Here is a 27,986-nt window from a genome sequence, read left to right as displayed (position 1 = left end):
CATCATCTTGGGGAAGGAAGAGGAGGGTAGTGAGGAGGAGAAAATTTTGAATTCAAAATCTTATGGATGTGAATGTTGAAAACTACAAAAAATTAATTTTAAAAAAGAAAAAAAGAAATAACTCCTAATAATTGTTTTTATTTATTCTGAATTGGTTGTGAATTCATCTTTTTCATTTTTGATCCTGGTAATTTGGTTTTCTTCTTATTTAAAAGTCAAATTAGCCAATGGTTTATCTATTTTATTAATTTTTTAAAACAACTCCAAGTTTTATTTATTACTTTAATGACTTTTTTTAACTTTCAACTTTGCTAATCTCTCCTTTGATTTCAGGATTTCTATTTTGGTGTTTAATTGGCGATTTAGTTTTCAAGTTGGTTTAATTTTTGTTTTTGTGTTTTTTACATGCCCAGTTCATTAATCTACTCTTTCTCTCTTTCATTGTTGTAAGTATTTAGGGATATGGTCCATCATCAGTTTTTTGGAGTCATAATTAGTCAATATATTGATCCGATTTCTTAAGTCTTTAACATTTCTTTTTCTTTACAATGTTATAGTCACACAAATTGCTCTTGTGGTTCTGCTCATTTTACACTGCCTCAGTTCATACAAATTCTCTCAGGTTTCTCTATGTCATTTTCATAAATGCTTACAATAATATTTCCTTGCATTCGTATGCTATAATTGTTTTCTGCCATTTCCAATTGAAGCGTGCTCAATATTTCCAGTTCTTTGCTACAACAAAAAGTGCAATTATTTGTACCTATGAGTCCTTTCCCTCTTTCTTTGATTTCTTTGGCTGTTCATCTAGTAGCGATATTATTGGATCAAAGGGTATTCAAAGTTAAGTGAGTCTGGGGACATAGTTCCAAGTTGCTTTCCAGAATGGTTGGACCATTCCACAGCTCAATAGTGCATTAGTGTGTCTGACTTTCAACAATGGCCATTTACCTTTTTTATCATCTTTGCCAATATGATGGGTATATAGTAGAACCTCACACCTGTTTTTCTTATTAATGCTATTAATAAGCATTTTTTCACAAATACTTGTTGATAGCTTGCCTTCTTTTGAGAATTTCATGTTCATATCCTGACTGGCAGGATGGCAGTCCCGTTGGGGGAAGTTTGGTAGAGGGAAGTGTTTTGGGGAAAAGACAATGAATTGTTAGAGTCATTGAGGTGGGGGGGGGGGCTAGACCCATCCAAACTGAGATGTTCAAAAGGCAGTTAGTAATGTGACACTAGAGGTCAGGAGACAGGTTAGGACTGGATATATATATCTGGAAATCACGTGCATAGAGATGATAATTGAATCCATGGGAATTGAGATCACAAAGTGAAATAGTGTAGAAGAAAAGAGGGCCCAGGACAAAGCCTTGGGGGACACCCAAAGTTAGTAGGCAAGACTGGAATGATCCAATAAAGGAAGTTTGTTTTCTGTTTTTTAATATTTTTCCAATAAGGGTGAGATATTTTGTAAAAAAAAAAAAAATTTCTGCACCTATTGCATGAATTCTTTACCATTTTTGTCCATTTTGACAGTGTAGTGAAACCTATATACTTTTCAGAATTTTTTAAATGTATAAAATACATAGGATTAGAAAGGAAACTTATTATATTGAAATAACAGAATTTTTTTTTAAAGCAAGTTAATGAACCCCAGGCTAAATAACATCTGATTTACTGATATACTCATGTGATTGTCATTGTTTTTGTTTTTAATGTGGTCTATGATATTTATACTTTTTCTAATATTCAATCAACCCTGCATTCCTGGTATGAATCCAACCTGATCATAGTGAATAACCTTTTTAACCTATTGTTACAGCCTCTTTGATAATATTTTGCATCAATGTTCATTAGTGATATTGGTCTAGACTTTGTATCTTTGCTCTATATCTTCCTGGTTTAGGCATCAAGTTTGCCTCATAGGCAGTTGGTAGATTCCTTCTATCCATATCTTGGCAAACAATTTATACCATATCTGAACTAATTTTTCTTTGAATGTTTGGTAGTATTAACTTGTAAATTGATCAGTTCCTGGGTTTTTTCCTTTGGGAATTCCTTTATGGCTTCCTCAGTTTCTTTCTCTGAAATTCCTCTTTCATAAGATCATAGATTTAGAACTGAAACATTGAGGCCAGCCACCTCATTTTACAAATGAGGAAACTGGAAGTCAGAGTATTTTTGTCAATGTTCATCCAATTTACTTCTCAGTTTTGTTGGCAAATAATTGAGCAAAATAGCTTTTAATTATTCTTTTATCTCTTCATTTGTTGTGAATTCTCCTTTTTCATCTTTGATATAGACAATTTGGTGTTTTTCTTTTTATAAAAAATCAGATTAGTTAATGATTTATCTATTTTTTTAAGTATCTAGTTTTATTTATCAATATGATGGGCTTTTTTGTTAATCTCTCTTGATTTTCAGAATTTCTATTTCATATGGTTGAGGTTTATCATTTTCTTTTTTTTTTATTTAAAGAAATCTTTTTTTCTCTATCCCAGTCCAAACCCCTTTGGATAAAGAAACCAAAGAAAAACAAATTCCTTGTAACAAATATGCATAATAAAGCAAAACAAATTCCCTCATTGGCCAGGTTTAAAAAATAAACGTCTCATTCTGCATCCTGAATCCATCACCTATCTGTCATAAGGTGAATAATCAGCTACCATCATCAGTCCTCTCAAATTATGGATGGTCAATGTGTGTCCCATTTATTGTTTCTCTTATTAATGTTCAGAGATAGAATTTCCCCGTAAAGACTGTTTTGGTTATAGATGATGACATGACCACAGATCTATTCCAAAGAGTTCTGGCATGCTGCCTCATTCTTGTAATTTTCTTTAATGAAATTACCTATTGGTTCTATGATTTTTTAAAAATTACTAATTCTGGGCAGCTAGGTGGTGCAGTGGATAGAATGCCGGTGGAGTCATGAGGACCTGAGTTCAAATCCAGCCTCAGACACTTGACACTTACTAGCTGTGTGACCCTGGGCAAGTCACTTAACTCCATTGCCTAGCAAAACAAAAATGAAAAAAAAATTACTAATTCTTTGGTATTATTTTAGTTTCTATTTAAGTTTAAATTCTTTCTCTGAAAGCCCCCTTCTTTTTTTATTGTAGTCAATAATGGATGTTTAGTATTACCGCTCTTCTGAGTTTATGAGGCTTTTATGCCATAGCACATAGTGAGTTTTTATAAAATACAATGCCTAGTTGAGAACATGTATATTACTTTGTATTTCCATTCCATTATTGCCAAATATTTGTCATATCTAACTTCTCTAAAATTCTATTGAGATCCTTAATTTCTATCCTATTTATCTTTTTTTGTTAGATTTGTCTCTAAATCATTTTAGTCACCTATTGGATATTTCTTAAATGGACTTGCTAATGGTAAATCTGTAGCCAGAATGTCTATAATCAGGTTCTTTGAATAGCTGATGAGATAAAATCCATTCATTTGATTTTAGAGTGAATTTGGTCACTAGGCTGACTTGTAATAGTATTGTGCATGTGAAAGCCGAAATGCTATTTTTTTTTTGGAAGCACAATAATAGAATTCCCCCTTTTCAGCTTAATTCCAATGAAAGTACAAAAATAACATTTCAAATGAGTGAGATGTTTTAAGTTATAGCAAAATGCTCAAAGACCTTCTGATTCAGAAACAATGTAATTTGCAAACCTTTTTGCTTATCAGAACATAACAATGTTTCCAAGTTATTCATTCAAAATAATCAGTTCTACTTCCCTAAGACAGCAACATCATTATGAAAATTTTTATTGTTTATTTATTTTGCCAATTGCATATTGCAAAGCTAGTTCTAGCATTCTTTTGTTCTGTCCTGAGTAAAGTATCCTTCCAATTTGTATCAGGACTCTTTTGGCTTTCCAATGTTGATCTAGCGCCTTAATTTTGCTTTCCATGGGTGACTTAAATTGATACTGAAAAGACTGGTAAAATTCTCTGTGTGGAGGTGTATGGTTTTTTTATTTTGACATCAGATTTTTATAAATCCTTTTTGCATACTTTCAGCACATTTTTACTTTTGGTAAGAACATCTGAATAGGAAATTAAAATGTTGCTCATCACTGAAACCATCCTTAACGGATAGATTTCTTTCAGATTTTCTTCCATAGATTCAGGACTAATCTTAAATGAATAACTGATTTAAATCACAACAGGTAGATAGAAAACAAAGCTATGCTTCTCAATCAAATTCGTCCCCAGGTTGTACATTTCAGGTGGATATCAAACCCAAATTCCATAGTTAGGCCTTAAATTCTATTAACTAAAACCATTAAAATTTCCCTTTGAAAGAGTAATGTTTATTATATTTCAGAACAAATAAATTTCAGATCTTATCCTGAGAATAAATTTTTATTAGTTTGGAGAATTGGACTCCAAAGCTGGGGGGTGAGGGAAAATAGCATGACCCCAAAGGGTAACCAATCAGAAAGTAGGATTGATCATATCCCAACCTCTGTGTTATGGTGGGATTTGATTACAATGTAACTCCACTCTCTCTTCACTCATTATCATTCATTATTCCCACTCCACCTCTTCTCACTGCTGGGTTCCCTTAGCTATATAAACTCCCCTCCCCCCAAGCCTTTTTCCTTCCCCTCTAGGAAAAAGTCCCTCAAAGTAACTATAACCTAAGCATATCCTAGGAACCCACACCTGCAGCTGCACAAACCAAATCCTTTTCCCCACCCACCTCCCCACACACATCCAGCATATCCACACCCTGCTCCCCAAATTACTTCATGCCTATGGCTGAGTGGGCTTTGCACTCCTAGGAAGTGATCAATGAAAAACCTTCCAGCTCTTTCCATTTTTGTTAGGACAGATTGAGTCACAGTGGATGCTCGGTTATGAAGAGGTTGCAGCCTGCATCTCAGCGATCATTACTTTATCTTTTCCCCAAAATCTACCACTTTTCCAAACTTTTCCTCATATGCTGAGGAGGCCAAGATCCTTTAGTCACCCGGGTTTGAAACTTTAATGTCATTTATGATTCTTCATTCTTCTTCATCCTAAATAGTCAATTCATTGCCAGAGCTTACCAAATCTATCTCCACAACATCTCCTAAATATATTTTTCTTTTCTGGCCACTCACACAGCCACTATCAAAATAGCCTCCTTTTTGCTTTCACTGTCATAAACCTATCCCCACTCCAATCTATTATCCACAAAGCTGCCAAAGTGATTTTGCTAAAAGTCTGGTTTGACCACCTCATTCATTTACTCAATAAAGTACAGTTGCTCCCTATGGTTTCTGTCATCAAATATTATCTTTATCTTATCTTTTTTAGTTTTTGGTTTGTTGTTGTTGTTGTTGTTTTGTATGAGTTTTACAGGGTTTACAGGGATTGGTTCTGTCATTTCAATGATATAGGCAATTCCTTGTTGAGGAAACACCTCTACCAACAGAGATCAAAGACATAATGTTTTCTAGGAGAGCTAGGTTTCTGTGAATTGAATAAGATGTAAGGAGTGTGAGAGGAAGTGGTTTAATTTGAGAGAGAGTTTATAAATAAAACATTTCAAAAGCTGCACAGGGTACAATGGACAGGGACTGCAGAGCAAGATAAGGATATGGGAAGGGTCAGGATAAAGTAGGTAGGGATGAGGGTGGAGAGTGGTAGCGGAGGAAGATAATTTTGTCTCAGGCAACCTGTAGCTCTGAATTAGAGATTCATAGAGAATGAAGTTTGCTGACCACTTTCCAGAAAGCTAAAGTAGCTCCACCTAGTTTCCAAGAAGGCTGTTGATTTAATTTTCTGCTGGGTTTGGAAAGGTTTGGACCCTTGCTGGTCATGGAGGGATAATCACCCTTCCTAATCAACTGCTCGTCATCTCTAAGTCCTAGAGCTGAAGTCTGACTGTCTATCTACTCTGCCCCTTCTCTGGCACTAGTGACACTCTGGTCTGGTCCCAGGCCGCAGAGTCACTGATTTACTAATGCTCCTTCCCTCTTCAGCAATGACAGCCCAATCCAGACCCAAGATCGAACGTGCTGCGCTGTTCTCTTTAGTAGTGGCCAGAGAGATGCTAGCTATTATTCGTGTAGAAAAGATACCTTTAACAAGCATCAGCTCTGTCCAGGAGAGAGAGAACCGAATTTGCAATTATAAGGCTCCATGCCTGGTTCTGCCAACTCTTACCTCCGTGTGACCTCTTTGTACTAAATTTCCTCACCTGTAAAATGGAAGGCTGGGACCAACTGCTCTCTTGGGTTTCTTCCAGGATTAAATCGACGTTCCCGTAGCTTCCCTAAGGTGGTGTCGTGCCACGGAAAGGGCATTGATCTCGAAAAGGACCCCAAGCTCAAATCCCAGCTCTGCCACTGAGTGAATTAGACAAGTGACAAACTCTGCAAGCTTCAGATTTCCTGGGGTCTGTAACCCGACAGCAAGGTAAATTCTAGTGCCCTTTCCAGATCGACTATTCTTAAAATGTTAGATTCTTCCACCTAAAAAAATTCTAGCGTTTCAGGGACCAGATTCCCCACTTTTTAGGTCTGTTTCCGCCCGCTCCTTCTGCCTCTCTTCTGCGCCTGCGCACCCCCCCACGCCTCCAGCCCCACCTCCACCTGCCTCATGCCACGCCTGCGCACTGCTTTCGCCATGTGTGCTCCCTAGTTGGCTCCGGCGGGCCCAGCTGAGCTTCTTGAGATCTGCAGCTTTAGTGTCCGAACCCTGCGGCTGCCCTGTCCGCAGACTCCCGCGTCTCCCCGCTGGCGCCGCGGCCATGGGCAAGAGCAAGAACAAGCGCTTCAAACGGCCTCCGTTCTCTCCCACGGGTGAGTGTGAGGCAGCGGAGAACGACGAGGCCGGACTGGACGACTCGCCGGCGGTGGAGCTCCTCGAGAAGGTGAAGCGGCCGAAATAGGACCCCCTCTTTCTCTCCTCTTCCTTTCTCCTCCCTTCCCCCTCCCCGCCGCGCGGGGGCGCGTGGAGATGTTAGGAACGAGCGCGCTCTGTCCCCCTTCCCTTCCACCCCGTCCCCCCCCCGCGCGCACTCGCGCGCTAGCGTCCTCCCTTCCCCCCTCCCGGTCCTCCAGACTCCTGACACCCCCTCCCCTTCCCGCAGCTCCAGCATCCGAGCGCCGAGGTCCGCGAGTGCGCCTGTGCGGGGTTGGCGCGGCTGGCGCAGCAGCAGCCCGCCATCTCGGCCCTGACCCGCAGGGATTCAGTCCGACAGCTTGGGCCGCTGCTGCTCGACCCCAGCCTGGCCGTGCGGGAGACGGCGGCCGGCGCGCTGCGGTGAGTGGAGCGGGCGGGGCGGGGAGGGCGGGTGTGCTCTTGGGGGGTGGGCGAGAGCGGCCTTCACCCCCCCCCCAAGGTGAGGGGACGGATTGTAGGGATCCTCAGGTGGGGGAAGGGGTGTGGACCAGATGAGGCGGGGATTGTGGGGAGCCTGGGGGGGAGGGAATCTTCAGCCGCCTGGGATGAGCCAGGTGCGCGTGGGGGTCGGGATTCCTCACCTGAGCCAGGTGAAAGCAGGGAGGTTTTAGGGATCCTCAGCCCCCTTGAGAGGGAGATGAGCTAGTGATCCAGAGGATTGTGGAGACCCTCCAAGTCCCTAGGGGTGGGGCGTGGTCTCCTTGGTTTCCTTCTAGGCTTCAGCTCCAGTGCTTCATCCACCCACCCACCCCCTTTCTCCAGCGGCTAGTGCCTTCCCCACTAAGGTTACCTTGTATTTGATTTGTATATGCCTGGTATATGCCTACTTTTGTACTTGTTATCTCGGTGTAAATTAGGAGGCTGCTAGATGGTGTAATAGATAAAGTGGTGGACTTTGAGTTTAAGTGCTACCTCAGACAGTAGCAGTGTGATCGTGGGCTAGTAATTTAATCTCTCAGCTTCAGATTTCTCATCTGCAAAATGGAATTAATGGCATCTATCTCACATGGTTATTCAGAGGACCAAATGATACAACATGTAAAGTGCTTTTGCAAGCTACATAAATGCTAGCTGTTATCTTCCTCATTAGAATGTGAGGTTTTTGTAGGTAGGAACTGTTTCCTCTCTTGTATACCTACAGCTTTGCACAGCACCTGATGCATAATAGGCACTTAATAAATGATGCTGTTGTTGCCTCCAGATTGTTTTTAGCGTCAAAATCTTTTCCTCCTTTCTTATGCCAGAGAATCCAGAATGATGGAAGCAAGGGAACTGATTTTGTAGCTAATTTTTTGTTCTTACATGTGATTTCATCCCTGCATGGAACTTGTGGTATGCAATTACTCCTAAAACAGATTGTTAGTAAGGTCGTAGGAGCTGGAAAGGGATTTCAATGGTCACCTAGTTCTGTCCCTTACTTTTATAGATGAGGAAACTGAGGTACAGAGAGGCTAAGTGACTTGCCCAGCATGACACAGGTAATGAACCGCAGAGCAGGGATTTTGAACTCAAGTTCTCCATCTCAGAATCCAAAGGCCTTACTTACCATTGTACATACTGTTGCTGTCTTCTGTGACTTACAGTCTTTTAAAATTACCTGTGGCACTGAGAAGTTAAGTAATTTTTCTCAAGGCTAGAAACATGGGTGAGAGGAGTGACTTGAACCCAGGTTTTCCAGACTCTAAGGATGGCCCTTTATCCACTACACTATGGTGAGATAATATTAGAATTTTAGGGTTGAAAAAAATCTGAGGACACCTAGGCCCTGAAACATAACTTACTCGACAGATGGTCATCCAGCTTGCTTCCTAAACCCTCCTCTCAAAATATAACTTAAAAATTTAATTTTTTTTTTCAGTTAACCCTATTTTCTCCATTCCCCCCACCACCACTGGAAAAGAAAGAAGAAAAAAAAATAAGACTCTTGTAATAAAATATACATAGTCAAGCAAAATATTCCTGCATTAACCATATCCAAAAAATATCTCATTCTGCATCCTGAGTCTATCACCTCTGTTAGGTGGTGGGTAACATGCTTCATCATCAGTACTTAAATCTTTCAAAGTTGTTTGTCTTCACATTGTTATTGTTATCATGTAAATTGTTATCCTGGTTCTGCTCATTTTGTTCATATGAATCTTCCCAGGTTTCTCTGAAATCATCCCCTTCATCATTTCTTCTAGCACAGTAGTATTCCATCATTTATATAATTTGTTCAGCAGTTCTTCAATTGATGGACATTCCCTCAGTTTCTAATTCTTTGCCACTACAAAAATGTGCTATAAATATTTTTCTCTAGAGGAGCCCTTTTCCTTTGATCATGGTATAGCTAGCTGGGTCAGAGGTATGCATAGTTTAGTAATTTTGGGAGCATAGTTGTAAATTGCTTTCCAGAATAGATGGACCAGTTCACAGCTCCATCAGCAGTACATTAATGTGCCTGTTTTCCCACAATCCCTTCACGACAGTTGTCATTTTCTATTTATGTCAACTTTGCTGTCTGAGTGTGAGGTGGAATTTCAGAATTGCTTTAATTTTCATTTCTTTAATTATTGGTGGTTTATAGCATTTTTCATAGAGTTTTTGATAGCTTGAATTACTTAGAAAACTGTCTATTCTAGCTCTTTGTGGTGGCAAAGAATTGGAAATTGAGGGGATGTTCATCACTTGGGGAGTGACTAAACAAGTTGTGGAATATGATTTTGATGGAATACTGCTGTGCTATAAGAAATGACAAGCAGGCAGATTTCAGAAAAACCTGAAAAGATTTACATGCACTGATGCAAAGTGAACTGAGCAGAACCAGTAGAACATTGTGCACAATATTAGCAACATTGTGCAGTGATCAGCTATGATTGACTTAGCTCTTCTCAGCAATACAAAGATTCTCAGCAAGACAAGTTCAAAAGACTCATGATGGAAAATGCTATTCACATTCAGAGAAGAACTGATGGAGTCTGCAGGTCAAACTATATTATTGCTTTATTTTTTTGTGTGTTTTTTCTTTTTGTTCTGTTTCTTCTTTCACAACATGATTAATATGGAAATATGTCTTACATTATTGCACATATATAACCTGTATCAAATTGCTTACCATCTTAGGGGACAAGTGAGAGGAGGGAAAAGGTTTGGAACTCAAAATTTTACATAAAAAATGAATGTTGAAATTGTCTTTACATGTAATTGGAAAAAAACATAAAATACTGTTTGAAAAAAGAAAACTGCCTATTCATATCCTTTGATCAGATAGGGATGGATTTTATTCAGTTCCCTATATATCTTGGAAATGAGACCCTTATCAGAGAAACTTGCTACAAAGACTTTTTTCCCCAGTTAATTCTAATTTTAGCTATATTGGTTTAGTTTGTGCAAACTCTTTTAAATTTCATGTAATCAAAATTGTTCATTTTATCTTCTGTGGTCCTATCTAACCCTTGTTTGGTCATGAACTATTCCTCTATTCTTAAGTATGAAAATTAATTCTTTGTTCCTCTAATTTGTTTAGAATATCACCCTTTATGTCTAGATCACAGATCCATTTGGAGCTTATCTTGGTACAGGGTGTGAGATAATTGTTCTATACCTACTTTTTGCTATACAACTTTCTTTTACCAGTGTTTAACTCAGTTTCTACCCAGACAGCACCTTACGCTTTTGAACAATCCTAATTATAAAGATCTTCCTTATGTTAAGTTGAATTATATGACCTGATAACATTCCCTCTTTCTCCCAGTTCTGTTTTCCAGGACCAAGCAAAGTTATGTAATTCTTTCATATAATTTTTCCATTCTTTTAAAAATAGTTTGCTTGTCTTCCTATTTTCCCTTCAAATCTTTCCTTCTCCAACATGCCTTCTCTTAAACGTTTTTTTTGGGGGGGGGGCATAGTTTCCAATCCCTTCACCATCCTAGTCCTATGTTCCAGTCCCTTCACCATCCTAGTCCTGGTTCTGTGTTCTCTTTAGCTTGTCTTTGTCCCACCTACAATGTGGCTTAAAAAATAGATTAAGAACCATTTAAAATATTTCAGGTGTAGGCTAACAACATTATGTAACACTTGATCCAAGAATGGAATATGATAATTTTAACTCCTTGTTTAGAAATCTCAGTGCTTGTGGAGGTTTTGAAGTTTGTGATGACATGGTTACTAAGGACATCATGACACCACTTGTTGCACTCTTAAAGGAGGTACGTATTTTTAAAAATATAGGCTGATGGTAGTGGATGCAGTCTACAATTGTAACCTTTTTGAAAATATAAACTTAAGTAGTTTTATCTTTGTGAAGATGAGAAGTTTATTCAGTATTTAAAACAGATTCTTGGTTCTCCTGTAGAGTGTCTGTGGGACTTTTGGAACTTTTCTAGTGAAGTAATATTCATTATCCTACTTCTCCTTTCATACCATTTCTTAATATTCCCTAATTTTCTCTTTATGAGAAAGCTGTGATGATTCATACAAAAAAAATTAGAATTTTTTGTTCTTCAGAACTTGTACTGAATTGCCCCTGAAAAGATAAAATTTTTAGTTCCTTAAAAGACTGTTTTCCTCAATGATTTATTATCCTGACATAAAACCTTTATGTAACTGTTGTCTTAGAAAAATTGATTCTCATAGTTACCTGGAGAAAGTAAAATTCTTTATTTTCATAACAGTTCTCTGAATTTATATGACTGATCTAACTGCATCTCGACAATTCGGTTGTCACCTAGTTTTCTTGTTTTAGTCATCTTTTGACTTACCTCTGAGGTGCTGCTGTTTTTTATATCATTTCATGATTTATATTTAAGAACATAAATTTTGATAATACATGCTGTTTATATTCCCTTTTTAAGAGTACATTGTGTTATCGTGAAATATTTTTGTCATCTTTGCTATAGGTCAGGATTTTTTTTTTGGTAATTCTAAATTTTCTTTGAAATTAAAAATGTTTTATATCGTTATTTTATTGTGACTTATATTTTATTTTCATTTGTTTATTCTAAAAAGGGAAATAGGTTTGTGGTGGAATTGACACAAGATAATTTGGCATGTTAACCACCCTTAACACTGTATTTTTGATCCCTTTCTGTTTTTTACACTAGCTTTTTTATTCATATTTTTATGAAACAAGGAACTGATTTTGACATTTGGTTGCAGTGTAGCTTTGGATTAGATGCCAGTGAAGTCTCTTTGAAGAAAAACAAAGAGCTGAATAAAAATTACATTGAAGACATAGCTAATGAGGCTGTGAACGTGCTATGGAATATATGGTAAGAGTATTCTATCCTTTTACAGTAGATCCTTCCTACAATTACCTGGTACTCTTTTTTATTCTTTTGGGAAACTCTCCCCCTTGTGGAATTTACAGTGGTTTTGTGCGTGCGTGCGTGCGTGCGTGTGTGTGCGCGCGCGCGCGCGCGCGCGCCAGCTCCTGATCTCTTTGTTCATATCAGCTACTTCTTTCATTTCCACTTCCCTGCCTCTCTTCCCCTGGAGCTGGCTACTGCCATTGCCAGGAGAATGAATACATCGCGCAATGAAACTTGACCCTCATTTTGCTTTTTAACCCCAATCCCCCCAGCTTGTTACCTCATAGCCCTGCTCCTTACATTTTTTGTATAGCTATAACTTCTAGGAATTTTTCCACTTATATTGACCATGAAGTGTTCTAGTCGGTCCTAGTTCTCTCCTGAAGGCCAAGCAAAATGTAATATAGAATCCCTTTTCCTCATGACATCCCTTCAGACATTTGAAGACAACAGTAATGCCCCTGCCCCAGGTCTTTTGCATACTGACATTTCATGTCTGACTTGTCAGTCGTGGTAAAATATAGTTGTATCAGTTTGGCAACTAGAGGAGGGGAGGAAACACAAACTACTCCCAGTGCATTATTCTGGCAGCAGCATTTGGCAGTTTGACATAAGAAAGAAGCTGATTGTGGATATAGAAATCTATCTTACCCTACAGGAAAGTGGATGGGGAAGGGGATAAGATAAATGGGAGGAGGTGTGATAGAAAAGAGGGCAGATGGGGGAGAGGGTAGTCTGAAGCAAAACACTTTTGAGAAGGGACAGGGTGAAAGGAGATAGAGAATAGAATAAACAGGGAAATAAGATGGAGGGAATTCAGTTAGCAGTAGCAACTAAAAAAGTTTTGAGGCAAGTTTCTCTGATAAAGGCTTTATTTCTCAAACATATAGAGAACGAAGGCAAATTTATAAAAGAACCATTTCCCAATTGAGAAATGATCAAAAGATCGGAACAGTTTTCAGATGAAGTAATCAAAGCTGTCTATAGCTGTATTTAAAAAATGCTCTCACGATTGGAGAAATGCAAATTAAAACAATTTTGAGGTACTACCTCATACCTATTAGATTGGCTAATAGGACAGAAAAGGAAAATGACAGATGTTGGAGGGGATGTGGGTAAAATGAGACATTAATGCATTGTTGGTGGAGTTGTGACTTGAACCATTCTGGAGAGCAATTTGGAACTATGCCTAAAGGGCTATATAACCATGCATACCCTTTGACCTAGCAATACCAGTATTAGGTCTGTATCCCAGAAGAGATAAAAAAGCAAAAAGGAAAAGGACCTATATGTACAAAAATATTTATAGCAGCTCTTTTCTGGGCAAAGAATTGGAAATTGAGGGGATACCCATCAATTAGGGAATGGCTGAACAAATTATGGTATGTAATTATGATGGAATACTATTGTGCTATAAGAAATGATGAGCAGAATGCCTTCAGAAAAACCTGGATTTACAGGAGCCGATGCAAAGTGAAATGTACTGCGTACAAAATAGCAATATTGTAAGATGATAATCTGTGAATGACTTAGCTATTCTCAGCAGTACAATGATCCAAGACAACTCTGAAGGACTTATGATGAAAAACTTTATTCATCCCCAAAGAAAGAACTGATGGCATCTGAATACAGATTGAAGCATGTTTTTATTTTACTTTCTTTATTCTTCTTGATTTTTTTTTTATAATGCGTTTTCTTTCACAGACTAATATGGAAATTTTTTACATGACTATACATGTATGACCTGTATTGAATTGCTTGCCTTAATGGGGGATGGGGAGGGAGGAAGGGAGAGAATTTGGAACTCGAGTTTTTAAAATGAATGTTAAGAATTGTTTTTACATGTAACTGGGGAAAAATTAAAAATTTTTTAAATTTTTAAATCAAGAAACTGATTGGTAGCAGGAAGAAGAGACTAAGTAGATTCTCAGAGTTGCTACTCCACTGTCCACCATTCTTAGTAAACAGAAAAGCATGTGTTTGATCTTCCAGTCCATCCCAGTGGGAGTGCAGCCAGTAGAAATGGTAATGGACACACTACTGGGAATATGCAATAAATTTGTTTTTTCCCTGCCTCGTTTTTACTGCTCCACCTTCTTTTCATTCATACCTTCTGACCCTGAGGAGTAATAATTTTTTTCTGTTGTAAAGACGAAAAGTTTCTGGAAAGCTGCCCATAAATTAAAAACCGTTATTAACAAGCCATATTTCCCCATTGGTTCATTATTAAAGTGGTAAATGCATTTATTACCAGGCGGAAATAATGGAGGAAGCTAGGTAGAAAAGAACGATATCTGAGGGTGGGAACTGAATTCAGTTGTTCCATTGCCTGGTCTTGCAGACCTTACTCCCTTCGTATTAAGAAAGGATTTTAGATTTAACAAACTGATAAAAATGAATAATAAAATTAACACCTCTGGAAGGTAGCAAAAAATCATTGGAAACAATTTGTTAATGCTATTCTGTGCTACTGTATTTGTATCCCTCTCAGTACCTAGCAGCTAATTATGACTTGAAGGTGGCCCTTAGCTCTCAAAGTTTGTGGCAATAAAAAGCAAGCTCTGGAAGTTTGTATCGTGTTGTAATGGGTGTCATGTAAGGACTAACCTAGCTAAGTGCATACAGAGTAACAGCTTATCACCAAAAAGTTGACTCGTTGATGATTTTTTTGGTTATACTAACTTATGATAGCTATGTCCTAGAGTATAAAGAAGTTACTATTTGTATCTATCCATGGAATATACTGATGAATTTAGTGGATCTTTTGAAAATATGAAGTAAGATTCACTTGAAAGTGTATTATGCTAACTTTTGCCACTTTCCATCAATTTTACCTCCACATTATCACTTATTTGTCTGCTACCCAACCACTCTCATTCAGGTCCTTCTCATCCTTCTCATCTCTCACCTAGATTATTATGATAGCCCAATTTATTTCCCTACTTTTTAGTGTTTGCCTTTTCTAGTGTATCCTCCACTGTTGCCAAAATAATTTTCCTAAACCATAGGTCTAACGTATCATTCCCCTGTTCAGACACAGTTAATGGCTTCTAAAATAAAATATAAAACTTCCCAGCCTGGCATTTCAGGCCCTCTCTTTATTCCATTCTGCATTATTCCATCTACTTCCCTTCACTGTATATTCTAGCCACACTGGACTACTAAATGTTCCTCTTAACTCAACGTATCATCTCCTGCCTCAGTTCAGTCAACCCAGGAATTTCTCCCTCATGCATGGAATATAGTTTTTCCACAATCTACCTCAAAATCCTCATATTGTTTCAATGTTCAACTAGGGTGCCATAGACTATGAAGGTTTCCCTGATTTCTATGGTTAGTATATTCTTTTCCCCTGTTAAGTAACTTTGTATGTACTTATTTGTGTATATGTTGTAACTTTGCAGTATATGTCAGTTTGAAAGCCTGAAGCCTGAATTGTCTTTGAACCTGCAGCACCTAGCACAATAATTTGTACATAATAAACACTTGTTTATATTTTTATAAAATTGAAATTTTAAAAATATTTCAGTAGATCTGCGGTTTCATTAGCATTGCTACTCCTTTTGACAGAGATTGTAATCCTTCCTCACGTTACTGGATATTTTCATAAGTTTCTGTGGACCAAAATTTGCCAGCCTTCTGGTGAGAAGCCAGGAGGCTTTGAACTTGGCTCATCCTTAGATGCCCAAGTATACAGTACTACCAAAGGCCAAGCCCTTGTCACAGTAAGATATAGCCATAGGAATTCAGTGGAAGCCTCCGAGTAACAGCAGAATTCCCAACTCTAGCATTTCTGTTGAAGAACATGTTGGCTTTCTTTGTGTGTACGTGCACTTACGTAAAAAGATAATAGGATATTTCTATGATGTAGACATCGATACAGTATCAATGCAACTGTCTCTATATAATGGTTGGGTATTTGGATGGAGTAGCTATGTTTTATTAATGAAAATTTTGGCCTTCTTTGCTAGGGATAGTAACTTTAAACCATATTTTTAAAGTCTCTGTTTCAGACCATAAATTCTACCAGTTTTAAACTATAATTGAACTTGTGTACATTGTTCAAAGTTATTCCTATTTACCTTTTTTCACTTTTTAATTTTCCTGTAATAAATCCAGATGGTCATTTTAGTATTTTTAACTTAATACCTAAACAGTCAGTTTATTTGAAGTTTGGCAAATATCATGGTTTTATTCACTGAAATTTGTTAGTTCATGGGATTATATATGTTTGGTTTTTTTTTTTTTCATGTTAAAATGTGAATAGTAAAACTTTTTTTCCCCCCTTCAATTTAGTGAATGCAGTAGTAGAGCAGTATCTATATTCAACAAAGAAGGGTGCTTGGAGATTGTATTAAAGTATTTAAGTAGGTTTTCCACCAATGTTGACCTGGCTATTTCAGTAGGTAAGTGAAGAAAAAGTGATGGTTTATTAAGTATTTACAGTATGGTCTGGGGGGAAAAAAAGTTTTCATAGTTACATGTTTATTATATTCTTTAATGTATAAAAGTGATAGTTTTTAGTTTGTTCCTATTATTGTATTTACTTAAATAAACCACCACCACTGTCACTTTAAATAGCAGCTGTAGAATCATTTGAACATTTGAGTCCTTGTTTTCTACCATCCTCAGCTATACTCACTAATCTCTGATATTCATATCCCTCGATTAAGCAGAGTTACACAGAGATCACTGAAAAAGCTAACTAAATTTTTGTTTTTTCCTCTTCCAACTTAGAAGAGGTGAGAGAAAGAAAGATCTGGGGGCGAGAAGAGTCAGAAATACACTGGTTGAGAATAGAATGAGTATGTACGGATCAATTTTTCCCTTTTACCATAAAGAGTGGTAAGCATTAAGGGCAGGTAGGTGGTGCAGGGGATAGAGCACCGGCCCTGAAGTCAGAAGGACCTGAGTTCAAATCCGGCCTCAGAACAAACATTTGACACATACTAGCTGTGTGACCTTGGGCAAGTCACTTAACCCCAATTGCCTTACCAAAAAAAAGAGTGGTAAGCATTTAGCGCTCTTTGATTTAACTGTTTGTTTCCCCTGACAAGGACAAGGCACATTCCATTATTTGGCAACAATGAATGCTCTTTTATAGGGGGAAAAGAAAATTGTGAAACAAATCATACTGGGAAAAATTATGAATTTTCCTTAAAATGGAGAAGATATAGAAGTGTAAAGGGAGAAATAATGTTGGTGAGGGTGTTTTTAATTGAAAATTTTTTTTAATTTGCATTGATATCTTCTGTTTTTACATCACCACATTTCTTCACTTTCCGGAAAGTCATTTGAGAATGTTTTTAAAATAAGGGAAAGTTATACTAGCAGTTGTTAGGTTTGAAAAGAAAACAACATAACAACAATAACAACAACATAATAGCTAATTTTTAAAAAATGAATTTGAGGAACTTTTAATAAAAGTTGTCAGCCTTATAAAACAAAATCTCCAAGACTTTCACGTCTTTGATTTCGTCATTTGTTGACAGAATGAACAATTACAACATCTCTTTATTTCTTTCTTCCTCCTGAAATCCTTTGAGGCATTCCGCATGCTTTAGTGTGGTGTTTGATAAAAGTGTTGGACTTGGAGTTAGGAACACCTGGATTTGAGTCCTGCCTCTGACACTTAGTTCACTCTCTGATCAAGGGCCAGTCACTTAATCTCTCCATTCCTATTTCCTTATCTGTAAAAAGAGGATAATAATACTTTTAGTGTACTTAAACCTTGTAGTGTTCTTATGAGATTTAAATGATATAATGAAAATAAAACAGAAGACCTTAATGTGCTATATAAGGTCACTTGTTTTTAATTACTTTAATTTTGCTGTTCAGTGGATTGTATATTTACTTAGTCTTACAGCTTTTATTTTGAAAAAATAAGGCTAATAAAAAACTAGTTAAGAAATCTTACTGGCTATATCCTCTATTTTAATATAACGTTCCTTACGTTGTCTTTTTAGAATATGGTATGATTCTCCTGGCCTGGAGGTTGGGACTCTTAGCCCTTCACATAGGTGGATTTAACTAAATTCTGAAGGAGAAAAAAAATTCTTGCAAATCTCAGAACTTATCTTGGGAAGCAGAGTAGATTAAAGCCAGGTCACATAAAAATTTATCTTTCCTTATTGATCTGGGCAGGCTTTTTTTTTTTTTAATTTTTAAGTGGATAGATTTAGGTTAGTATTTTCAAGAATGAAATGTAAGTCAAATTTCCCTTTTGTACTTTTGGATTCTGTTCTGTTGGATCGAAATGGCCTTAAAGGCCTTAAAGGCTGAGCAGTCCAGAAATACACCACCTCTTTAGTGAATTAGTGTTATCCAAGTGATAGAGTGTAGTCTGAGTCCTTTCTTCAGGGACAGGCTGGACTTAAAGCACTAAATGGATTATAATGATTTCACTATATTAAAATCTCAGCCATTTGTAAATGTGATCATATTTTTTCATATGACTATAGACTGTCATCATAGGGCTATTTTAAATGAAGTAGTTCATTCTAGCTTTAATAAAGTCATACTCAAATTCAGAAACCTTAGAAATCTAGTACCTTTTTTCTTAAGCTATTTTGTAGCTAGAGTTGTACCATAAAAACAGATATCCAAGCTAAACATATGATTAGAGAAAATAAAAGATGTTGGGTTTTTTTTTAAGTTTTCCAGTTATTATATATTTAATTTGTTTTCATTTGTTTGAGTTGTTCACTTTTTGTCTCCACAGCATTTTGTTTGCAAGCAGTGACAGAGGATAACCCAGAGCTCTTAAAATCTTTTAATGCTCCGGCTCTACAGGTGCTAGAATCGGCAATGTTCTCACCTATCTCTTCTATGGAATACACTCTTCTGAAAACATTAGTGGCAGGTATAATTTTAGTATAAGGGGAATGGTATGTGGTTTGTTTTGGGTTTGTTTGGTTTTCTGGAGGCAGTTTGGGTTAAGTGACTTGCTCAGGGTCACAGAGCTAGTAAGTGTCTGAGGTTGGATTTGAACTCGGGTCCTCTTGACTGCACTGCTGGTGCTTTATCCATTATGCCACCTGGCTCCCCCAGAATGGTAGATGTTTTTAATAATTTCCTGTGAGCATATGGAACTTTTCGCTAGTTCATAGCATTATTAAATAATTAAAATGCTGTAGTGAGAAGCAAAAGTTGGATTGACTTATTATATTTCAGAAAATCTTGATCTTTGTCTAGAGGATTTAAGTTTATGTATTTCTCCTCTAAGGAGAAGCATGTTTATTTAATATTTGTTATAAGTTGGATGAACTCCCCATTATTTGTTTTGTTGTTGTTTTGTTTTGTATTTTAAGGCAATTGGGGTTAAGTGACTTGCCCAGGGTCACACAGCTAGTAAGTGTCAAGTGTTTGATCTGAGGCTGGATTTGAACTCAAGTACTCCTGACTTCAGGGATGGTGCTCTATCCACTCTGCCACCTAGCTGCCCCCCCCCCATTATTTGTTTAAAGAAATTGTTTTTGTGGATTTTCTATTCTTAATTATCAACTAATGAAAGTAAAATTTGATTTTTAAAAATCAAAGCTGTATGACCAATAGTTTTATTTCAGGCCCTTCTCTTTTTTTCCCCACACACCCTAACTGTATCACTGTATAGAAAGCTGGCAAAGGCTTATTTTTTTAAAAAAAATTTGTTGATATCGTTTCTCTTTTCATCACTTTAATTTCTGAATAATTCCCTCTTTTGTCTCCCAGGTCTTATCTTTTCTTAGTAAATGCATTTTATAATTCCACATAGATTCCGAATTGCATTTAGATGAGCCAAATGCCTGTTTATTTTGAAAGGTGCTTTCATTTTCATAGTTGCCTTTTTTTTTTAAATATTACTCTACCTTATCTCTTTGTTTAGCTTTCTTTGCTTATCAAAATGTGCAAAATGATGGAAGCATGCTTTCAGAACAACTGTATACCAGAAGATAGATTTTGGAAATTTTGGAATTTTAATACATTCTGTTCCACTCTTGGAATATAAGATGTTGCTGAATAGGGCAGCTCATGTTAAGATGAAAAAGAAAGCCTAACAGTTTGTCTGGTTTAAAAAGAAATTTGATTAGTGTTTTCTGGTATTCTTATCTAATAAATGTAAGCATATTGAGAAAGGATTGTGTTCTATTGAGAGAAGAAAAACCTTGTGATAAAGGAAGCTGCCACTGATTTGAAGTATATTGATATTTAATGTAAGCTTAACTAGGGTAATGAGACTGAGTGCTGAAATTACACCTGACCTTAAAGTACCCAGTGTCTTGTAGAAGTACCTACTATGTGTTAGGCACTGGTGATACACAGATGAAAATGAAGTAGTCCCTCCCCTTAAGGAGTTTCTATTCTATCAGGGTGGAAAATAGATAACCATCTAAGCTTATATAAAATAAACAGAAAATAGTTTGGGAGGAACCAAGGAAAGCCTCACATAGGTGATGTTGCACTTGAGCTATACCCTGAAGGAAACGAGGGATTCTAAGAGACAGGTGAAGAGAGGAATTTGTTCTAGGCATGGGTTCCTCACTGTGCAAAGGCAGACAGATGATGGAATGTCCTGTGTGAGAAATAGCAAGAAAGCCAGTTGTGTTACACCCTTAGAGTGTATAAGTGGATAATGTGTAAAAAAGCTGGAAGCCAGATTGTGAAGGGCTTTAGATGCCAACCAGAGGGGTTTTGTTTGATATTAGCAGTAATCTAAGCTAGTGGAATTTATTGAGCCAGGGAGTGACATGATGATCTATTGTTCTCTTACTTGTATTTTTTTTTCTTCTTAGGGACTGTGTGGAATCTAAAGGATATTCTTCCATCCAAGAGTCAAGCAGATACCATAAATGCACTCCTGAAGATTTTCTCTGATGTTTTAGAAATGGATGTTGGGGAGGTGGTTATTCAGATGAAGGAAGCTGAAACTCAAAGGTTAAATGCCGCTCCGGAGACTGAGACTGAGGAGACAGATGAAATGAATGGTGATACTTTGAATGAAGATGATGAAATGGAAGAAATTCCCCACAAAAGAAAAGTCAGAAGGAAAACTTTCATTTCAGATCTACTTCCAGTAAGTAAAGTGTGCCAGCTAAAACTAAGTAATCCGTCCCTTTCCTTTACAGATTTTCCAGTGAAATTGACTGATAAACTCAATCCTCTATCTCTCCTGTTTCCATGACAGGATTAGAGCTGTGTTCCTACCCCGCACCCTACCCCTCATCTCCCCTCCAAAATAATCCCATAAGGTGTGGATTAGAAAACATTTGGTGGGATAATGTTGTGATCATTACCAGGCCTTAGTAGTGCTTGATATTGTACTTGAAATGCTTACCTAACATTGATTGAGTTCTGCAGTACTTTTCTCCCTGATAATTTATGTTAGATCACTCAGTGGGTGAGCCCTGAAGACCTGAATTCAAATATGGCCTCAGATGCTTACTTAGCTTGTTTGTTTCAATTTCCTTTTCTGTAAAATGGGGGTAATAATAGTACCTACTTCCCAGGATTGTTGTGGGGATCAAAAAAGGCAACAACTGTAAAGTGCTTAGCATAGTGCCTCACACATAGTAAGTGCTATATAAATGTTAGCTATTATGGTTATTGTTACAACATGCATTGTCTAATTCCATTGAATGGTTCTTCATCCGTTATTTCCTTCTGGATTTTATTATTGCTACATGGAAATTACCTATGTTCCAGGATCAAGATTACTCATTACATCTAATCAAAAATTCTCATACCTTTTAGTGTTTTGTTTACATTATTATAAACATGGAGTACATTATTCTCCTTACTTTACTCTTCATCATTTCGTATAGAATTTGCCATATTTCTGTGAATTGGTCATGTTCAGTATGTCTATTGTACATTACATTCATATGCCACAATTTGTTCTACCATTCTCCAATCAATGGCCAACCACTTTATTTCTAATTTTTGCTACCATAAAAGCAGTATAGTTCTCAGTGACTTAGAATGGAAGCTGGAATGATGGAAGCCACATATTTGGAAACTTGCCTGACTGAGCCTATCAACAGAATTGTTATCAGAGATATTCTTCTGTTGGTATCCCTGAGCCTTAGGGTCCTAGAGGACCTTGTCCTCAGGACAAGAGGTTGGACTCCATCTTGAACATAGTCGCCTGTGCATGCTGCTCTGAGGCTCAAATGTGCTTTTCTATAATAAGGTGTTTTGTACACCTTAAAATGACATATAAAGATCAGTTATTTCTGGTTAACATGCCACCAAAGTAATCTTATACTACCTTAAAAATATTTGTCATATGTGGCAATCTGTGAGGTGTTGTATTTCAACCTAAAAATCTGATATGCTTCAAGTTTTATTAAACAGATTAATACCTTCATCTTAAAAATCAGTTCTGTAATTTAATTTCTTTAGATGCCATTTACTTGAAATTAGGGTCTCCAGTATTACTCCTTTGCTTTATGTTCCTAAATTCTTAAAGCAATACATCCATTATACTTTAAGAAAAGATCATTTTATCTTGAGCACATCTTGCTTTCAGGTTTTCTAAGCACATTGGTTGATTAAAATTCTTTGTTAATATACCATCTTATGCTTTTACTTAGTAATTTATAGAGGGATCTTTTTTTTATTTTTTTGAGGAATCTTTTTTAACTAAAACAGTTACCTACTCTAACTTAAGAAAGATATAACCCTTTATGTACATATGGAGCAGCTCAGCTTAAGTTATTACATTTTCTTCATAGTGCTCTGCATCTTAGAGTGGGAATCAAGAAAGAGTCTAGAGCAGGAGAGAAACTTAGGGAAAATGAACCAATCAGTCTGGCACATTTTGTGAATCTGTTTGGAGGAGTTGGGGGAGGGGAGAGTAGGAAAACTCACTGTCTTTCCTTCTACTCTGCCATTTTGACTGTACCCTGTTCTGTAATTTTTTGAACAGTATTAGCGACAAAATATAGCACCTCTGTTCTTTGAAAATATGGTTGATATATCAATTATTAATTCTGTCTTGAATGGAAACCAAAAAATTTTTGAGTTAACTCCTAATCACCTTTGCAGAATAGCTATAATTTTTTCACAATGTTGTATAGAGTAAAAAAAGAAATCTAACTTTAGAATGCATTTTGTTTTAACTTACATTTGCATTCTAGTTTGTATGAAAATACTTAAAACAAAATATGCCAGACTGAATCCTGATCAGGAAATTCAGGGAAAAAATCCATGAGTCATCTGTCCAGCCCAGGTTGGCATAGAGGAAACAGGGAGGTGTGTAGATTCTAAGGATAGAGTATATCTAGTAGGATTGGCACAGACCATTTCAGAATAGGAAAAAGCTGTGTGTTGTGGCAAGAAGAGGTCCCAGGTCCAGCATAGAAAGACCTAAACTTATATAAGTGCTATCTGGCAGTTCTGTTGTTTACTACTCATGCCTAAGGGTGGTATTCCAGGAAGAGGAGAGGATAGTCTTTAGGCTGTGTACTGAGCAATAAGAATATGGCTTAGACCCGAGGAGCTAAGTAGAGTCTCATTTCTAGGCTCCAGCCCACTCTGTAGCCTGCAGCAGGATCACCATGTTATACCTATACTCAGTAAACTCCAGTGACTTCCTATCATCTCCATGATCAGATAGAACATCCTCTGGTGTTTAAAACTCTTCATAATACCTCCCCCCAACACACACACATACACATACCTATCATTATTTTTTAAGTTTCTCAGTAAGATATAATATACAATACTTTCCCCCAATTACATATTAAAACAATTTTTAAATTTTTTTAGTTTTTAATTGGAGTAAGTTTTGATTCCAAATTATATTCTCCTCTCCCCCCCCCCAGATTGTAAGCACTTATATTTAGGTTATACATGTACAATCATGTAAAACCTTTCCATGTTAGTCATTTTGTACAAAAAGACTCGAGTTTGAAAAAAAAGAATGAAAGTGAAAAATAGCATGCTTCTGTCTGTATTCAGACAGTATTAGTTCTTTTTCTGGAGGTAGATAGTATGCTTTATCATTAGTTCTTTGGGATTGTCTTCAATCATATTGCTGAGAATAGCTAAGTCATTCATAAGTTAATCAACATTGCTGTCGATGTGTACAGTGTTTTCCTGGTTCTGCTCATTCGTGTAAGTTGTTCCAGGTTTTTCCTGAAATCATCCTCTTTGTCATTTCTTATAGCCCACATACCTGTCTTCTTACACCCTTACAACCTCCCCTGCATCAAACTTCCTGAAAATCAGAATAAACCAAATAGAAGCTAATGACTCTATTAGACAGCAAAAAATATTAAAACAAAGCCAAAAGACTGAAGAAAAAAAAAAAACAGAAGAAATTGCAAGGTATGCAAAAACAACTGACCTAGAAAATGGATTGAGGAGAGATAATTTAGGAATCATTGGACTACCTAAAAGCCAGAACAAAAAAAATACTAATAAAACAGCCTAGACATCATATTTCAAGAAGTCATGAAAGAAAATTGTCCATATCTCTTAGAACCAAAAGGCAAAGTGAAATAGAATCCACTGGTCACCTCCTGGAAAAAACAGGTAAATGAAAATTCTCAAGAATATTATAGTCAAAATCTAGAGCTTCCAAGTAAAATAGGAAATACTATGAGCAACCAGAAAGAATTCAAGTACCTAGGAGCCAGCCACAATCAGGATCATGCAAGATTTAGCAGCCATCCCTATTAAAGCAGAGGTATTGGAATGCTATATTCCAGAAAGTAAAAGTGTGGTCATACAACTAAGAATAATTTACTTGGCAAAACTGAATATGATCCTACTGGGGAATAAATGGATCTTTAATAAAATAGAGGACTTCTAAGCATTCCTGATGAAAAGACCAGAGCTGCATAAAACTTTTTTATGTCAAATATTGGAGTCATGGGAAGGTAAACATGAGTGAGCAATCATAAGAGATGAAACAAAAATAAACTTTACATTCTGATATGAGGAAATGAAAAATTCATCTTCTTTAAACCTTATTTTCAGGGATCATTGAGGGACCTTAATGAGACAGGGCCTGAGAGGAGTTTTGTTAGGTCTTGATGATTTTAAAAGAAAAATGGAAGAAGAGTACACTACGGGAGAAAAGGAGAGGAAGGTTAGGGAAATTTTTCTCATATAATCAGGGTACCCAAGTAGAAGTCTGTACAAAGAGGAATGGCTGAGGAGAGAGACTGACACCTGGACCTTATTCTCATCTGAGTTGGTAAATGGAGGGAAGAATGCAGTTGGCTACAAAAATACATTGCACTCAACAGAGAAATAGAAGAGGAAAGGAGAAGGGAGATTTCGAATTTGAGTAGGTAACAGGAAGGATTAGTCCTAAGCAAAACAAATCATAAGGCTATACAAAAGTATTTGTAGTTCTTTTCGAGGTAGCAAAGAATCAGAAACTGAAGGGGTGCTCATCAACTGGGAGAATGGCTGAACAAGTTATGGCATATAAATTTGCTGGAATACTATCGTACTGTAAGAAATAAAGAAGATGATTTGAGAGAAGCCTGGGAAAAATTATATGAACTGATGCAAAGTGAGATGAGCAGAACCAGAACATTTTATACACTGACAGCATTATTATGAAATCAAACAACTTTGAAAGACTTAGAAACTCTGATCGTCATGCTAGCCTACCATGATTCCAGAGAACTCAAGAGTGCAGAATGAGACATCTCTTTTTTTGGACATAGCCTAGGTGGGAATTTGTTCTGCTCTTCTGTACATATTTGTAATTGGAGTTTTGTGTTTCTCTATTGGGAGTGGATGAGTAGGAGAGAGAGAAGGCAGAATTTTACTGATTGGAAAAAAAAAATTTAAGTTACAAATTTTATTCTTTAGGGAAATTTTCTTAGTCATAAGAAAGTCATAATTTAAAGTTCATTAGGAACCCTTGTAGTAACAGGCTCTTTCTAAAAAGACTTCATCTTTCTAGGAACATTATATTTAGGATGAACTAACTCTTGTCTTAAACTTAATTATCAATAACTCCATCTTAACACAACCCTAATTTCAAGTTAAATAGAATTTATAATTCCTGGCCTTTTGCAACTTTGACTCTTTGAGCCTTTCTACTATACTATATATTTTTCCACAATGCCCTGTTTCAAATGAGAAAGTAGTCTTTCTGACTTTAGCCAAAGAACATTACAAAATCATTTTTTCAAAAATGGAAAATTTGTTGTTTCCTTTTGTAGCCAACTGAAAAGGAATTGAAACAGACAGTAGCCTTACTCACAGCTCAGCAGATTGCCCTAGAGATTATTGTCAACATGTGCTGCAGCGATGGTATGTGAACTCTTTTTAGGTTGGCATTTTAACTGTACCTTTTTGCCTGTGTAATAATGGGGAAGCCTGGTTATGTTTGAATTTTCTTGTTTTATATTTGTTTGTGGTTTGTATTGTTCATGCCCAGATCCTTCTGATGATGAATGGGATGAATATTCTAGCAGTGATGAAAGTGATGCATTTATGGATAATTCCTTTAATGAACTTAGTGGACAACTAATGTCCCCACTCTGCCTTTCTGCTGAGGTTCATACTGCTCTTACAAACTACCTCATTCCCAAGAAGGTAAACTATTTCCTTCTGGTATTTTGGGGATAATGGGAATGGCTTGAGAAATAAATTATGGTATACTTATAACCTTATAAATACAGTAAGCCTAGATTTCCTCATTTGGGGGGGTGCATAATAAGAATTAGCTAATTAATCCTTTTAAAGAATAGTGTGAGCCTAGGTTAGTTCTTAACTATGAGACTCTACCCATATTGAGGATTACTAGCAAAGTGGAAACTTACAGAATCATACTAGTGTGTTGTAATTTACTGCTTAACTGCTGTTTTTTTACCCCCTAGATTTTTGAGAAAATTACCTTTCCAAACAGTGTGGCAGTTGACATCTGTTCCAGGAATCCTACTTGGAAGCCATTAATTAGAAAGTAAGAAGTTTTATACTTTTAGCACATTTTCATCTTATTATAGAAAATTATGGATCATTAATTAGAGTGTACTAAGTCATTTTTCAATTTATAAGCATATACTGTATCTCTGATTCAAGAATGAATTACTCCAGAGACATCTCAATTGCACAAGTAATTTGATTTGGAAGACCTTAAAATTCAGTTTATCCCAAGATCCTGTACTAAGTACCACAAATTTCATCCTTTTCCACCAAATAGCCACTATTAATTTTAATGCAGACCCTACATTAAATGTTAATGTGCAATTCCATTATCTTGTCACTTTAGAAAAGCTAAAAATTCATGATAGATCATTGAACTGAATATCACCACATCATTGTACTTTTGTTTCAGGATGAACACTATCCAGTGTAGGGCGCTTGTGTGCCTCCACAGTATCTTATCTGTTTTAGACGTGGACTGTCTTGGAGGAGCCCCAGCACTTCAGACACTTGCACAGCACCTGTCACAGCTTGTTTTTTCTCAGCCAGGTAAATGTGTAAGCTATATTGTGAAAGTCGGCTCTAATCTGAATTTTCCAGGGTCAGAGAGTTAGAATTGTTGATAAACCAACCTGTAAACTTAATTAACCAACAGGCATTTATCAGATACCTGTTATGTGCCAATCACTGTGCTAAGTACTGGGAATACAAAAAAAAAAAATTGAAACTTTTTCATGAGGAGCTTATACTCTAATGGGAGAGATAACAAAGGCATGTATAAGTATGTACATGAGAAGAACTACAAAGTAGTTTGAGAAGAGGGCATGTGATTAAGGAAGTTAGTAAAAAAAAAAAAATTCATGTGGAAGCTGTACTTGAGCTGTATCTTGAAGGAAGGATGTACAT

The 27,986-nt window shown here is 36.8% G+C and overlaps 1 protein-coding gene across 1 annotated transcript in view; it reads left to right on the top strand.

Annotated features, from left to right (window-relative positions):
- Positions 1-6,654: 6,654 nt before the first annotated feature.
- The window catches only part of HEATR3 (HEAT repeat containing 3), a 39,180-nt gene continuing 17,848 nt past the window's right edge, over positions 6,655-27,986 (top strand). The window contains exons 1-11 of the mRNA XM_027869518.1: positions 6,655-6,886; positions 7,106-7,278; positions 11,018-11,105; positions 12,055-12,167; positions 16,503-16,612; positions 18,928-19,068; positions 20,978-21,258; positions 26,375-26,465; positions 26,593-26,750; positions 27,035-27,117; positions 27,493-27,629. Coding sequence (XP_027725319.1) covers positions 6,764-6,886; positions 7,106-7,278; positions 11,018-11,105; positions 12,055-12,167; positions 16,503-16,612; positions 18,928-19,068; positions 20,978-21,258; positions 26,375-26,465; positions 26,593-26,750; positions 27,035-27,117; positions 27,493-27,629 — 1,498 coding nt within the window. The 5' untranslated portion in view covers positions 6,655-6,763. The remainder of the gene's footprint in view (positions 6,887-7,105; positions 7,279-11,017; positions 11,106-12,054; positions 12,168-16,502; positions 16,613-18,927; positions 19,069-20,977; positions 21,259-26,374; positions 26,466-26,592; positions 26,751-27,034; positions 27,118-27,492; positions 27,630-27,986) is intronic.

The sequence above is a fragment of the Vombatus ursinus genome, unplaced genomic scaffold (genome assembly GCF_900497805.2).
Source record: "Vombatus ursinus unplaced genomic scaffold, bare-nosed wombat genome assembly UNPS02014793.1, whole genome shotgun sequence".
Taxonomy (NCBI): domain Eukaryota; kingdom Metazoa; phylum Chordata; class Mammalia; order Diprotodontia; family Vombatidae; genus Vombatus; species Vombatus ursinus.
The sequence above is the reverse complement of the archived record's forward strand: the minus strand, read 5'-3'. Positions and strand labels throughout refer to the sequence as shown.